The sequence below is a fragment of the Patagioenas fasciata genome, chromosome 2 (genome assembly GCF_037038585.1).
Source record: "Patagioenas fasciata isolate bPatFas1 chromosome 2, bPatFas1.hap1, whole genome shotgun sequence".
In the NCBI taxonomy this organism is placed as follows: domain Eukaryota; kingdom Metazoa; phylum Chordata; class Aves; order Columbiformes; family Columbidae; genus Patagioenas; species Patagioenas fasciata.
In genome coordinates this window covers 28,676,635-28,692,770 of record NC_092521.1, presented here as the reverse complement: position 1 = coordinate 28,692,770, position 16,136 = coordinate 28,676,635, and the positions used below count along the sequence as shown (strand labels likewise).

General features: G+C 35.8%; 1 protein-coding gene across 2 annotated transcripts in view; it reads right to left on the bottom strand.

Moving 5' to 3' along the window:
• Positions 1-378: 378 nt before the first annotated feature.
• The window catches only part of MMP16 (matrix metallopeptidase 16), a 177,451-nt gene continuing 161,693 nt past the window's right edge, over positions 379-16,136 (bottom strand). For both annotated transcript variants that reach the window (XM_065830111.2, XM_065830114.2), the window contains 2 exons: positions 12,592-12,707; positions 379-8,215 (listed from right to left, as the gene is read on the bottom strand). In XM_065830111.2, coding sequence (XP_065686183.1) covers positions 7,881-8,215; positions 12,592-12,707 — 451 coding nt within the window. In that variant the 3' untranslated portion in view covers positions 379-7,880. The remainder of the gene's footprint in view (positions 8,216-12,591; positions 12,708-16,136) is intronic.

Here is a 16,136-nt window from a genome sequence, read left to right as displayed (position 1 = left end):
ATATTCTCATTCCTTTTCCTATATTCTTCTGGAAATGCAAAATGGAAATGTGCTTCTCCTGCTTCTTCTGTGTCTGTCTTTGATCAAAAGATATAGTTGGCTTTCCTGTGGATCCTAGAAGTTGTGGAAAGAAAGTTCATGACTAATTTAAGTTTCCTGTGAGAAAGATTTCAATAGGGTTTTCCTTTGTATCTGTATTTGTCATCACTGTGATCCAAGGACTACGACCTTCAAAGGAATGCATATTGATAGCAGATGATGATCTGTGTATCTTGGATGACAAGAAGGGAGGCTCATAATACTTGATCTATCCTATAAAATGGTTTTCAACCAGACACAATAAGACAGAACTGTGCATGAATTGACAAGAGATGTCTGCATGGTTTTGGAAACAGTAAAGATGGATGTTAAGCATATATTTAGTTGACAATGTTTTACCAAATGCGTTACACAGAGTAAGAGCTGGGAATAGATTATTTGCCTCATCACACATTCCTTCACTTCTGGATTCCTTTTCAAGATTAAATTTTCTGGGTATAACAATCTCAGGTATTTCTGTGAGCTGTGTGAGTATTGACAATGGCTATCCTGAAAGATTTTTTAAATAGTTTTCAACTACTTCGTGATGTATAGCCAGAGTTCATAGAGCTTTACTATATGAGGTAAAACACAACCATGTAAATACAAGCTGCAGCTATGCCTGGTAGGTATGAATTGTGGTTGTCCTGATTATTTCAAACAGTAATGCAGGTGCCTCATTATGTCGTCTGAATACACGCCAGCACACATACCATTTCCCAACTTATATCTCTACTTATATCCAGGTAGACACACTGCCTGGAGCTGACTTCAACATGGTGCTCCTGTAAGATATGAAGATGATCAGTATGTGAGCACTGACAATTTTGTGGCAATAGCTAAGTATAGCATACACAGTACGTGCATCTCTGTTTAGATTCATTGTATGCCTAAAGATGGGCTGTGTATTTCAACCAGAATATTTAAGTTGCATCACAGTATATTCTGAGGTTTTATATAATATTATGTAATTGTGAATGCTGACAAAGAGCATTATAAACCATCATTTTACATTATGGGGAAACCTACTTTTCTTTGAGGTTGTAAAATGATAGTAAGGGAACAAAAAATTTTTCACACCTTATAGATAAGTTAGCATTGATTGCCTGCTGACCCTAAGCCCTCTCAGCTTCCATAAGGCAGATGTTTTTATGTACAGCCATGGGAGTTATGAATATGTATGTTGACTGGGTGTTAAACTATACCAACACATCAGGATGGCAATATGGCTTAGAAAACAGCATTTTCTGACTGCTACTCACTACTTCACTATTCTTTGCAAGTGATGAACCCATCTGGGCATGCACTGATCGGCAGAGTTACACTGTTCTGTTGTCAGTGGGTAATGGAACACTGTGCTAAAAACTCTTCAAGCTCTGTTGTCATATTTTCAAGGGCTAGCCAGGTATGTCAGGAAGGTATTTTCTCCCAGCCCTCTGTTACCAATCCCACTTCTCAGAAAGCCAGTTTCCAGAACAATGTATGGGCAAATGGATGATCCAGGACACATGCATGGCACAGAATAAAAGTGATTATTCCATGTGTTAGTGCCAGATGGCAAGATGGAAAGAATGTTCAGTATATATTTTACTGCAACAGAAAAAAAGGAAAAAGAAAAGGCATGAAAGTCTATGAATTAAGATATGCCGATAGCTCACCAAGGAGATTAAGGTTGTAGTTGTAAAAAGGATGTGATGCAATTTCATAGGGTAGAAATTATTATTAACTAAAAAGAAAGCTTTAGTTTATGTGGTAGCTATTATAATATTGTCTGTGGACAATGTCAGTCTACAGAAGCAGAAGAAACTAAGCTGTGTGACTGGAAAGCTCTGTGCCATCATAAATGTCTGGCATGTGTAATGATTATAATTTACGTAGTTTTACTGTGACAGCAAGTAGCACTACTTTGCATGCACATCCAAGTGTAGAAAATTGTCTTTAGCATGCTAGTTTACATCAGCATTTCTTCATTTATGTCTTCTCTGCTTCTAAAATTTATTTCATCTATACTGTGGGCAAACCGGAGCGCTACTTGAGGCTATATTCACAGGGCAAACATGTACTTTATGTATACCTCTCGCAGAATGTCATATCTCAAAAAGATAATGCGTAGCTTCAACTGCAAATGTTAATAAACTGACTGTAAATTGTAGATGATATGCTAAACCTTATGTATACTGTGAAAAAAAGACCTGTTTATGATTCATGTGTTTAATGCTGTCCACACGTTTCTTTGAAATACATTTTGATTTTAGGAACAGATGCTTGCGGTAGTCACATACTGATGATCCTCCATAAGATGATCTCCTGATTATCACTGGGCTTTCCTAGTTGCATACATCAATCAAACAGTGCCACGTCATACAGAATCTATGCTGCCTAACATTAGAGGCTGCCTCAGATCAACACCAAATGGAGTTAGTCTGCAACAAGTGAGGGCATGCTTTTGACATGTGATAGACAATGTCTATCAGTCTCTGACATCTCAGATGGCAAGTCACAAGAATGGGTTAGGCAGATTCGACTCACACATTACATTTTTCCATGAGACAAGTGGCAGACAATTCATTGATTTACATGCATAAATCAAAGATTATGAGTATATGGTTCATTTACACCCGATTTTGTAACTGACATATGTTTAAATGGTCTTATCTTATGTGAACCACTCTGTCTGCAGTGTGTGCACTGTGAGCTAAGGAAGTACGCCTGACATTACAGTGCTGGTGTATCAGTCACAGCTAGACCATTGTATTCAATAACAGGTTATCTGTTCCTCAGCTCCCACACAATATTATTGATTTACAGCATAGCTGAACACCTAAGTGGCCAGTAACATTTGTTCCCTCCACTGATAATAATGATTTTCCTTATGGCTCATAGGGCTGCAGTCATCTATTTAGGCTTCTGGAAATAGAACTGTCCAAAGACAGTCTTGACAACAACAAAAGGCGACAGGGAGCTATTGTTCTGTAATGGCTGCTTCACATCTCCTACTGCCACAGTGCACGGCTTTCTCCACCTCTGCAATTGGTGATAAAACTTAGGGCATGTTGTGAGAACATACAGGAGCCAAGACAGAGCAAACCCCTGCAGTCATATCCTTGCTCCTCAGACCAGTCATCTTGTGCTATCTCAAATTTATGCTGCTAATGGTGTAGTAACTTGCATTTCTACTTTCTTAAAAATGCAGTGCCTGGAACATTCACTGTTCAGTTTGTTATATGTATTTATTAAGGTTTTCCTTAGTGACGGTTCAAATGTAAAAGAAAAGAGAGTAGGAATGTAATGCTTCCACTGCTTACAGGCAGACCTACTTTCTATTCTACACACTTTTTTTCTAACCAACAAGCTAGAGTTTGATTCTATATAATTTGGTACCAAAAGCTACAATTAACTGACATTAAGATTGTGAAGTAAGATCCCCCCCAAAAAAAGTTGAAAATTCAAAAATTAAGCCTTAAACTTTGTTCTTAACCCACAGTGCTAATAGCACAGGAGTCTTTACCAAACAACTGAGGAGGTGAAGTACACTTTCAAGAAAAAGTGTGTCTTCCCCTTATGTTTGCATCTATTAGCTTCTGGCTCTTTTTTTTTTTTTTCCACATGATTACCCTTAAAAAGATCATTTCTTTAATTATCCCTTCCCTTCACCCCACTTTGAAAGAAAAAAAAGAACAAAAGTTCATAGGAAGATATAAAATATGCATTACATTTATTCAGGAGACCTGAAAGGGCTCCTTTAGAGCCATTTGGGTCTCTCCATCCCAGCCTATCCAGTAAACGTACAGCGACATAGTTTTCTACACGTATTTTTTGATAAAAAATTATTTTGTGGCTACAGTCAATATCCTTTTCATAGTTTTATACATTAAAACACCAGAGGAAACACTGCCATAATCTGCTCTGGCTTCCTGCATTGTACAGACCCATAGAACTCTGAAGATACACAACCCTGTATAGTCAGCTTGGTAGACTGTAACTGATTAACATAATGCATATTCAGTTTTGTATTGTTCCACAGTACAGATCATGATGATAACAATATGGAAATGTTTATTAAAATCTTTATAAAAAAAGTTACGGCACATAAGCAGGAACCCAGATTGCAGAACTGAAAATATTTTCTATTTGGCTTTTTTTCTTAATTTTCATAATTATAGGCCCTGGTAGAAAAATAACTTTTCAAAAAACGACATTGTCTTAGAACATTTACGTGTTTGAATTCAAATCTAAATCAGGAAACAGCACTAATTTACTCTGAACTTCTGTAATTTGAAACTAGCCAGTATGTATTTGTCAATTACAGTGAACACAATTGTTCCTACATCTTTTACTTAAAGCAAACCTTTATGACTGTGTTATAACCTACTGAAAACAGAAGTATGTAATAAAAATGCTGATGCAGTCTTGCTCAGCATGACATAAACATGCCAATATAATATTTTTTCTCTCTTTCTGTATTTAATATATATGCACTTTTAAGTAAAAGAAAATAGATTAAACAATCAACTTATCATGTATTCGTGTATATATGATGTACCATATACCAAGCACTAAACTTATGACACTTACCTTCCTGCATAATTAAAGTTAAATTCTCCAAATACAAACATTTTTGTTACCTTATCAAAAAACAACAGTCAACATGCTAAGCACTTCATTACTGTCAGGGAATCAGTTGCACAAAAAGCTGCCATGAAAGGTATTTCAAAAATGAAGTGAAATTTTCAAGTAAATAAAAAAACAGATGAGATGCTGTTCTGACCTAAAGATAATATGTTTTCTTAGTCTAGAGAAAAAAACAAATGGAGAATAAGTAGTGCTGTTAGTATTTTCTATCAACTATCCAAGTGACAAAATTGGAACAGCTACATGAATCATTTTGTGCTGTCTGTAGCAGAACATAAATTATAGTAGTTTGTTGACAATAATAATCTCTCCATGGATTAAAATATGTGTATGTGTGAGTTTGTGTACATTTATAAATATACAAAGACACACACACATTTTAATATATATGACAAACAAACATAGAATTCCAAATTCATCAAATGAGCTCATGTGCAGTAAATAACTTATGTTACTTTACTGTCAACCTATATTTTCACCAACAACTGAACTGCATTTATGAAATAATGCTATGGGCTGATACTGGTGCACTTCTAACCTACAGTATGCATTACCTCTACAAAACATCTCCAAAATGCCATCTGCATTGCATATTTGTTGTAAAACTATATCTTTTTCTAATCTTCATTTTTGTTAGCCGTACATATGTATATCTGTTTATGCTCTAAGAAATAAGTTTGCAATGCTTTATAGCATGCCACATATGTTCATAAAATAAATCCTCAAATCAATATAAGAATCATGTAATTGAACAAAAAGGCATACTATTTTTCATGCTATGCTCAATATAAATATAAATTCAAGGCAGTCAATCTATCCATTACCAAAATAATAATAACCATAATATATATGTATATATACCTACACTCTCTAAAAAATGATCCAGTCTTGTGGATTAAGAAACCAGTAAGAAATTGGTTGAATGTAGTACAAAAGTCTCATTTTATGTAAAAGCCAATACTGGCCATTTCAAGTATTTTAGTACTTTCCTATAACCTTTTCATCAATAACTAGCTATTTGTAGAAATGATAATTTTATACTGAAAATTGTATTCAAGTTAAATAAAAATTAACTTCTACTGCAGTTCATTTTTAGAGTGTGCATGTATACATAGCAAAATACCCTTCTACAGATCTATCATAAATATTTTAGTTTATGTCAGTTCTTTTCTAAGAAAACACTTCAACTTTTTTTTCTCAATTTTTGGATAATGTATATCAGGCCTCTTAAGAAATAAAACTCCTCTTAGTTCATTTGCAACACCAGATTTCCTTCAGTTTGTGCCAGTTTGCAAGTTAAAGGTCAAAGATCAAAGACATAGGACAGTACACTTTAAGGAAATTCAGACAGTGAAGCTGTTCACAAAAGACAATGTTTAACTTGGTAATGACAGTCAACAGGTCAGTAATCAAGTTCAAGGCAAGCTGTTCATTGTTGCAAAAGCTACTCCCCTCAAATCCTGGCTTTCATAAAAAACCAGGTGTCTGACTTTTGGGGTGCATCATTCTGACCATCTTTTATTAAGTTCACAGCCCAGTGACTGTAAAGCCTATCACTGCAAGAAGCAGCTCCTTAAATCAATAAAGAGGTCTGTCAGTTGCTGACTTTTCTCTAGGAAAAAAATATTGATACAAACCTGCTCTGCAGGTCACATGAAAATGACAATACTGCTGTTAGCACAAATTACACAGAATGACAAAATGCTTTGGTGGTCTCTTGGCTCTGTCAGTGATATTGTATTTGGCTGAAGGCCAGAAATTTGACTAACCCTTTGAGAACTATGGTGAACATGCAAAGGGGTAACACACACCGGAGGATACTCATGCAATATCAGAGTCATCGTTTTAGCTTTCCTTTGAAACTGTAGCTCTACCTCTGCAGAGGCAAATTGAATTATCATGCAACATAGTTTAAAAGAGAAATTCAAGATGCTTAAGGTAAAAGGCTAAGCTATAAAACTGTCACCAGTTTAGAAAAGTTCTTGGTAAGTGGTAGAAGTTATTAAAATTGGTTCCTTTAACCAGAAAGTAGCTGGTAAATATATTTTGTTTTCTATTTATGTTACAAATGCTTTTCTATCAATAATGCAAATAATTAAAAACACTCACAGTCACAGGAAATCTGTTTTGAAAAACTGATTTTCTTTTAAAACCTGTATTACCCAAACACAATCCTATAATTTAATGACAACCAAGATTAACATCCACCAGACTCTGAAAATGGATGCAATAGTTCTCAAAGGGTTACACCACCAATGTAATATCAAGCATCAAGTTTCTCTATAGCGTGACTGTTGCTTTAGTTCACTGAAATCCACTTCAGAGACAAACTGCTTTTTACCATGCTTTGGAATGAGTGCTCCTGACAGACCTACAAAAGGCCTGGGGCAGTTGGCTTGGTACAGCTTGGGAAAGATGATGCAGGAAAACCAACCAAGAATCAAATAAACCAATAAAAAGGTTCTGCTTGAATATAGTAATGAATATAAATGAGTTTAAAACATCAAGGACGTAGCTCAGAGCAGCTGTAAAAAACACAAAATGAATGTATTATTAAGGCTGTTACTATATTGCAGATATTTTGGCCCCTTGTTTGTTGGAAAATGGCTGTCCGAACAGTCTGAAGTCCTGCGTGTCATCCGAGTCTCCCACCTGACATAACTGGGAGTAGGAGTATAGGACTTTTATCCATAGCAGACAGAAAGCAATCCTCTTTGGAGACAAAGCTGTTTTGGGTCTTCTCACTTTCCTGAAAGTTCCGTTGTAGGTTGTTGTGTTTTTCTAAAAAAATTTACTTTCAGCAAAAAATTTTTCAAAGGGGAACAGGCCTTAAGGGAAAAATGTAGAAACATCAGAATATTTTTTTTCCTCTTAATTTGTTAATCCTGATAGTTTATCGGGCATTGAGCGTGCCGAGGAAAGGCCTAGAATCGAATGACAAAGAAAGACAAGGGACTGAAGAAACAGCAGATACTGTGTATCATGGAAGCTTCCCAGCTGAGCAAATCGCCACTCCTGCAGGACAGGCAACCTGTTGGGTTTCAAAGATCAGCTTTGTTTCAAACTGACAGATGCCTGCTCCTAGCTAGGAAACTGCATAACACCTCTTGTGTTGAATCTCAAGTTACCACAAACTCCTGGGAGGGAAAGAAAATAACCAAAACCCTGCATCACACCCACTCTTGCATAGAGCGTTTGCAGTACAGTATGTGGCGGGGTGTTCCTTTCCTTTTGAACTGGAACACAGTGTAAACCAAGACAAGGAGGCACAAGGCCAGGATGCAGGGGATGACAATGGCTATGGCTTTCACAGTGCTGGCTGTGTTGTCCAGTTTGATGACAATATCAACGTCATCTTGAGGGCTGTGTCGGTCTTTGTCTCGATCTGTTGGTCCATCACAACCCATAAAATCCTTGAGAATGGATCTGGGATAGCCAGGTTCCACTCGGAGCATCTGGTTATTGAATTTCCAGTACTCTTTTCCTTTGTAGAAATATGTGAAGCCTGAGGAAGAAAATTGCAATTATTCATGGTCATGTCAGATCATGTCATCAATACACCATGACCAAAACTACTGATATCAAATTAGTTTGTACTAAAAAAAAAAAAAAACCACAACAAAAAACAAACAACAACAAAAAAAACCAACAACAACAACAACAAAAAAAAAAAACACAAAAACAAAAACAACCAAAAAAGAAAGGAACAGATTTCTATTATTTCTATTATAGGCCTTTCAAATGTTCTTTAGAAATTTTGTTTCTTTGCTGTTTCTAGAAAATCTAACATCAGGGCGGTTTGTTCTTTTTTTTTTATTAAATTCAGTAAAATGTATTCAGTATTTTATCTTTTTCCATTACTACAAAAACAAGACAATTCCAGATAATATGATCTTTGACAGACCAGAGTCCAGTTGATTTGTTCATTCAGTCAAAATCCAACCAGAGTTGGAATCTCCAAGGCCAGGATTTTGAAGCAACACAAACTCTTCAAGATGGGAAGTCTACTGAAACAAATTGCAATGCTATGCTAGCCAGAAATGAGAACTGACCCTTTTAAAACCACACAGCCTACTGCTGTACTTCAGAAGAAGGAAACTGGATTAAATAAAAGCAGCTTCACCAAGAGGAAACAGGTGTAACCAGATTTTTCTGCAAAGAGCTGGGTTTTGATCATTGAGGTGCAATTCAATGTTACAATTAAACATGCTTAAATGGAAAAAAAACCAACAACCTGACTCCCTGCCAAAAATCTACATTACTTTATTATCCTAGCTGAAAAATGGCATTGATCTGGCAAGAAACAAACCTTCAGGATGGGTGAACTTCCTTCTACTGTTTATGCACGGAATGCCAAAAGCTGGGTTTTTCCTTATCTTTACTTTGTAGACCTCAGCTAATTTCCTGCAGTACAAAAGGCCACTAAGAATACTAAGACAGATTGGGCACTATTTGTCATTTTAATAAGGCTTCCTGAAAAGATCGGTAACTGGCTATCTGGAGATAATATTAGTAATCACCTATTCAAACAGCAATTAGTTTCTTTCAGTTCTAAAAAAACCCAAAAAATAACTTGATAGTATATTTTCTAACTCAAACTATGTAAAAAATTCTTCATCATCTACTGCCCCTTTTCAGAATATTTAGAATATTTGAACATTCTTCTACATTAGCTATTTATGTAATTTTAATGGCCTTCCTAGACACTGAAAAGGTACTATTTTCCTTTCTTTAATCCCTTGCAGTGTTATTATCTGAGAATGTGTTAGTGTATCTATAGTTAGTGTATCTATAGAAAGGTTTCTAAAAGGAAAAGCACTGAGCTATATCAAAACAGTAGCTACGAGCCTTGTTCACAAAATGCCTTCAGTTCTGTTTGGAATAAAACAAAGGATTGTAAATCTTTAAATACAACTAAGTTTTAAAAGTTTAGCATATATAAAGTCCCTTATAACAATCTGCAATTTAAATGAAAAATATTATCAAATGCAAAATTTCAGTATTTTCAGCCATAGGTTACCCTACCTATGCATTTCATATAACATGTATGTAAGAAAGCACTGTACATAACGACCCTGGATAAATATTTCAGGTATATATGTTATATCTCTATCAATATTCCAATACATATATAGGGACCATATACAGATATGACACCTCTAAATCTGTATTCTTGCATATCTACAGAATACATATATGTATAAAACAGGGGCACATACGAGTCAGAATACTGACATTAGTATTAATTCCTATTATACATCGAAATATCAAATTAAAATTTAAAAAATCAAAGCAGCAGAGGAATAACCAGCTCCTATAGATGCAGTAAAAATTCTTGAGCCAGAGCATATTTTCCACTGCTTTGAGAGCTGCTTCTTAAAATTTCCCAGGTGTTGGTTGCTGAGAGTAGTGAGCACAATGCTTGACCCAAACAACATGGAAGAGTTTAGTAGCTAGTAACGTGTCAAATAGCAACTCAGGAGTGGTAGTAAGCACAAGGAAAAAAAACTCAATGGGCTATTAAAGTAGACTACCTTTTCTCTTTCTTCTCTCTAAAATTGCCCCACTATCCACTTTAGCAGAATTTCTAGTTGGGAGGTGAGATTTTCTGTGCTGCTCTCAAGGTAGAAAGAAAAATTTCTCCAATCTGTAGAAGTTTGTGTAATCTCAGATTTAATGGAGCAACAGAAAGGAAATTTCTTCTTCACATCCTCCTAAGAGTTTCTATCACAGCATTAGAAACCAAATCACATTATGGGAGGTAGCAGGGAGAATTTCAAAGATGTTACTTGTACCTTACCAAGCCTCTAGAACACTGAGTCAGGATGCTGACTAGAGTAGGAAATTGGTTTTTCTTATCTTTCCCAAGCCTCTTACTGCAAGATTACCCCAATTTTTTGTGGACAGTGAAGGAAACTCCTTTATGGTCAAACTGATTGCAGTTGTTAATTTCCATGATTTACACAATAGAAAGACAAGTGAAAGAAAAATTATTCTTTAAAATGAAATGGATTAACTGGAAGACATACTTTCAGATGTTCCCCTGAAAGCTACATTGTAAAACTTGTCAACTTTGCTTCTGCCAAAAGAAAGGAAAACAGTAATCAACTTCTTTCCAACTAAGCTGTGCTACTTCTTATTTCTATCTGCTTTTGTTTCTGTTATGAACTGTTTCTTAAGACATCTGTTTTCTTAATTTCAAGGAAAACATCTTAGTGGTCTTCTCGAGAACTTTATCGTGTCATTTTCAGTTCTGCTTTCTCCCCTGGGGCACTTTTAGGCTTTCTGAGAAGCCCAAACATGTCCTCTTTCCCTTCCCCTCCTCCATGGTCTCGTGTCATATTTTACCACCCTCTTCATTCAAGAGTCAGACAGACTATCAAAGCCACTACAATGAAAAAAAACAAAACCAAGAGAAGTGGCTTTGATGTAACCAAGAGTCTTTACTGCCCTAGGAATGAGTGCTCTGCCTTGGCAGCACTTTCGAACCCACTGGTCTGAGTGCTACAGTAAGATAATTTTCATTTGTATTGAGAAACACATATACCTGAGCTGGAAAATTATTGTGGGGAATGCACTCAAGGCAAGAAAAAAAAAACACAACAAAGCCATACATATTTACATACGTACAGATATATATATATGAAATGCCTTTTGGATGACAATCTTTAAAAATAAGCTTTAAAAGTAATGAAAGGAAGAAAGCAGAGGTTATATCCATTATGTTTATCTGTGTGTACATAATATTTGTGTACATTTCCACATATATGTGTATTTATAAACAGCTAGTTATTGTGATGTATGCAGAATATCATCTTGACTGACCTACTTTCCAGTTAAAAATAAAACAAAACAAATGAAAGCAACACTAAAAAATTCATTCTAAACAAAAGGCCAGAATCCAGAAGGGTTTCTGCTTCTGGAAAAAACAAGAGACAAAGCAAGGAAGCAATTAAACATATTTCTGAAAAAACACCCAAACATTTCCTTGGTAAATTACTTAATTAAGTTAGAGGTTGAAATAGGAGACTGAAATGGTTTATACAAGGAAAGAAATCTTTTTATCTGCTTAGTGAAAGGAAATTAAAATAATATGGCAATATATATGTGTGCTGTGAGGCAAACAGAATAAACTCAGAACCTACTAATAAATAAATCATAAATGCCATACAACAAGTCTCTAACAATGATAAGTGATGACAAATGTATATTTTTGTTCCCATCAAAGGGATCTAAACTTGGTGCAGTTGAGGGCTCTGTTGGCAACACACCAGCAGCCCCCCAAGTAGCACTGAATACTCATAAAATGGAGGAGATTTTGGCTACTCTCCTTCATTTGGAGGTGTGGCCAGCTGAGATTCTAGGCAGGTAATAGCACCTAGTACTGTAATCTGCATTTTTGCATCATGGGCTTATGACATCTCAGATTTACATATATTCCTGAGGATATTTCGGCTTAAATAAAGATTTTGCTTCCCTTTTCTAGTTGTTCAGCATGAAAGTAATACCTTCTAAGCTGTTTATTCAGCCAACATTTTGACAATTCAAATAGAGACATACTGTGTTTGGGAACCTTGTTTTAAAGGGTATTGTAATTCAGCAGAGAATAACTATGAGTAAATGAACTAAGACACAAGAAAAGAAAGATTGGAAATTAAGCTTTATGGTACTAAATTTGAAAGATTTTTTTCTCTGTTGTGTTAAATGGCACATGTAAACAAAACACCATTTTCACAACAGCAAGTATTATAACAGGAGATAACCTGTTCATAAATCAAGAATTCTTTCATTACTTCACCTGAATAGTGAATCACCTCTCTACTAGTCTATCTTACTTGAAAGGCGTTAGTAAATCTTTAAAACAAGAATCTGTTTGCATACCATTTTCTTTGTGGACAAAGGCTCCCTGGGGAGATTCCGGGATACCTTTCCAAATTGTAATTGGTTTGGGATAACCAGGGTCCATGGATCTCATTTCTTCACTGTACCTCCAGTATCTGATTTAAAAAAAAAAAAAAAAAAAATTATTAAATAGCAGATGAATAACTACATTTTTTTTTCATTATAATGTTTGCTACAGTCATTCTTTGAACATACCACCAGATTACAAAGAAATCTAATTGCAGACTGGATAACCATTTCATGTTAATAGAAAGAAGAGAAAAGATTTTTGCACTTTGACAACTAAATCAGAATGCATATCACTAATAATCGCAGCGACTCTGATGCCTAGGACTTTTGCACAGTCACAGAGAGATGCAACATATGTAAAAAAAGATACGTGAATATTTTAGATTACATTTTAATCATGAAAGTAACAGTAGATTAATATTAAAATGCTTCCAGCAATCTTAACTCCTTATATATATGCATTACAGTAACTTTTCATTTCATTATCATTAAGAGATAAAGTGTAACACAAAATTTAACCTGGTTTTGTGCCTTTTTGCCAGCCAGCCCTTCACCAATTTCAAAAGCTTCAGCACTGAAATTCTACACAACCCGAATATCACAGTATCACAGTATCACAGTATGTTTGGGATTGGAAGGGACCTCAAAAGATCATCTAGTCCAATCCCCCTGCCGGAGCAGGAACGCCTAGGTGAGGTCGCACAGGAATGTGTCCAGGCGGGCTTTGAATGTCTCCAGGGAAGGAGACTCCACAACCTCCCTGGGCAGCCTGTTCCAGTGCTCTGTTACCCTCACTGAGAAGAAGTTCCTTCTCAAATTTAAGTGGAACCTCCTGTGTTCCAGCTTGATCCCATTGCCCCTTGTCCTATCATTGTTTGCCACTGAGAAGAGCCTGACTCCATCCTCGTGGCACTCACCCTTTATATATTTATAAACATTAATAAGGTCACCCCTCAGTCTCCTCTTCTCCAAACTATGTAGGATGTATTTACAATTGTGATTTTATTTACACTTACAGATAATGTTGATAATTTCTTTGTCCTTATGCAGCTAGCTAAATTGCTGTGCAGATCTTACTATAAGCTGGTTCTAAGGCTTACTTAGTATTTCTGTTAGTAGAATATTTCTATTTCAATTAATACTATTATCTAGTATTTCTATTTCTAGTTAGCCACTCTACAGGTATGTCAATCAGAAAAGGAAGGTCAAAGGAAGTATACCCCCTCTGATTAGCAAGACTGGCAGACTGGTAACAACGGATGAGGAGAAGGCTGAGGTACTCAACAACTTCTTTGCCTCAGTCTTCACTGGCAAGCTCTCTTCCCACACTTCTTGAGTGGATGAACTACAAGATGGGGACTGGAGGAGCAAAGTCTCTCCCACTTTGAGGATCAGGTTCGTGACCATTTGAAGAACCTGAAAATACATATTTCTATGGGACCTGATGTGATGCTGATGTAGTTGCCAAGCCACTTTCCATGATATTTGAAAAGTCATGGCAGTCAGGTAAAGTCCCTGGTGACTGGAAAAAGAGAAACATCACGCCCATTTTCAGAAAAGGTAGAAAGGAGGACCCTGGAGCTACCGATCTGTCAGCCTCACTTCTGTGTCTGGGAAGATCATCAAACAGATCCTCTTAGAAGTTATGCTAAGGTACATGGAGGATAGGGAGGTGATCCAGACACCCAGCACGGCTTCACCAAGGGCAAGTCCTGCCTGACCAACATAGTGACCTTCTACAATGGAGTAACTACCTCAGTGGACACAGGAAGGGCAAATGTTTTCTGTAGTCATCTTTTATGCCACTTTAGCTTTCATACAACTATTTGGAAGAACTATCTTTAGTCTTTAAATGGATCATCTCAAATAGTAATAATAATGATCCTTACATGAGCTGTCTTAGACATATGGGTATTACAATACCATTTACTATTTGGACTTCTTCTTACTGGTTTTCGTTGGGTTTTCTCTTTTTTTTTTTTTTTTTCCTTTCATTTTACAGCCAACATTTGATGCCTCATATTCTATTGCTCTAAATTTTTATGTATAACACTGTTCTGGGACATTTAACTCTCTAGGTTCTGCCTTGGAGCTCCTTAACTACAGATTACAGTCAAAACAAAGCAAGTATACATGTCCTTCAGTTGCTGTAACTTTTTTGTTCCCTTTCATTCCTACCTCCTGCCACTGAGAGCTACATTTATAACTTCTTCAGGAAAAGATCGACCACTATAGTACACATACGTATTACTAAAACCAGCAGGAGAATTCAACTCTAACTTTACATTAAGAAAAAATTGTGATGTAAACATTGAGAAGCTTAGTGGTATATGGGATTATTCCCACCGGTGGTCAATATCCTGTAATAGCTCAATTATCTCTGCAAGGCTCATGTACTTCGATCTTGTTCTAATATACTGCATTGCATTTATAGCCTGCTGAGTTTCATTGTGCTTGTTAGTTCTAAGTAGCAACTTCTCCATCAACAGATGCTTTCTCTGATAGTTATTTTTGCCTTCTGTTATTATCACTAGTGTTTTAGGAAAGTCTTGCCTTTAAATAACTGCCTGGACATGGAAATATAAAAGCACACTGCTGAATAAAGCCTAAAGGAAGTATAGGTCATTTAAGATTCCTACTGTATGTACTTTCCCAGGAGCATGGAGATGGCAAATTACTACATGAAAATGAAGATACATTTAAAAAAAAATCAGCTGTAGTGTGCTAAACATATTCTATGATGTGCATGAAATTAATTTCTTAAGTGATTCATGAATACTATTACTGTCTCAGAATCCTAAGTACCACACAGTAACAAAAACAGTCATCATATTTTTAATAATACTAATATAAACATTAGAATTATTCATAAAGAATAACTTATCTTTGAGCACTCAGAAATTGCACAGTGATACACCAATCAAACATGGTAAAATCCCGAAAACCTGTAAAATCCATCATGCAGATATCTTGAAGGGTTTCAAAAATTAATGAGTTTTCTTGACATCTCTATTAAGCAGACAAATATTCTTTCCCTTATTTTTAAAGACAAGGAAATGAAAACACAGAGACACTAAGTGACTAGTGCAAGTCTCTTTCAGGACTGGAAAATAACTCTGATTTTACTTTTTTTTTTTGTTGTTCTGCATTAATCATAAAAATAACTATCCTTTCTGAAGGGAACTGTAAGATTTATTGAAAAATAATTCCTAGGGAACTGCTCAAATTGTTCTCTGTCTTCCTGGTTTAGTTGTCATTTCCCTTTGTTACTACATTTTTAAATAGTAGCATAGAACCCGTTTTCACTGACCTTAAAAACCTTTGGATCATGCCTTGCCTGTTTATGTGCTAGGGTTCAGAAATTTAGACAAAAAAGGAGCAGGTAAGAGTGGGCATAACTACATTACTTTCAATATTTAAGTTAAATTTGCCACAACTGTGACTTGCCTGTTGACATTTAAAACATAACTTTTCCACTGGATATACTCATTTCAGTATATTCACAGAAATATAAT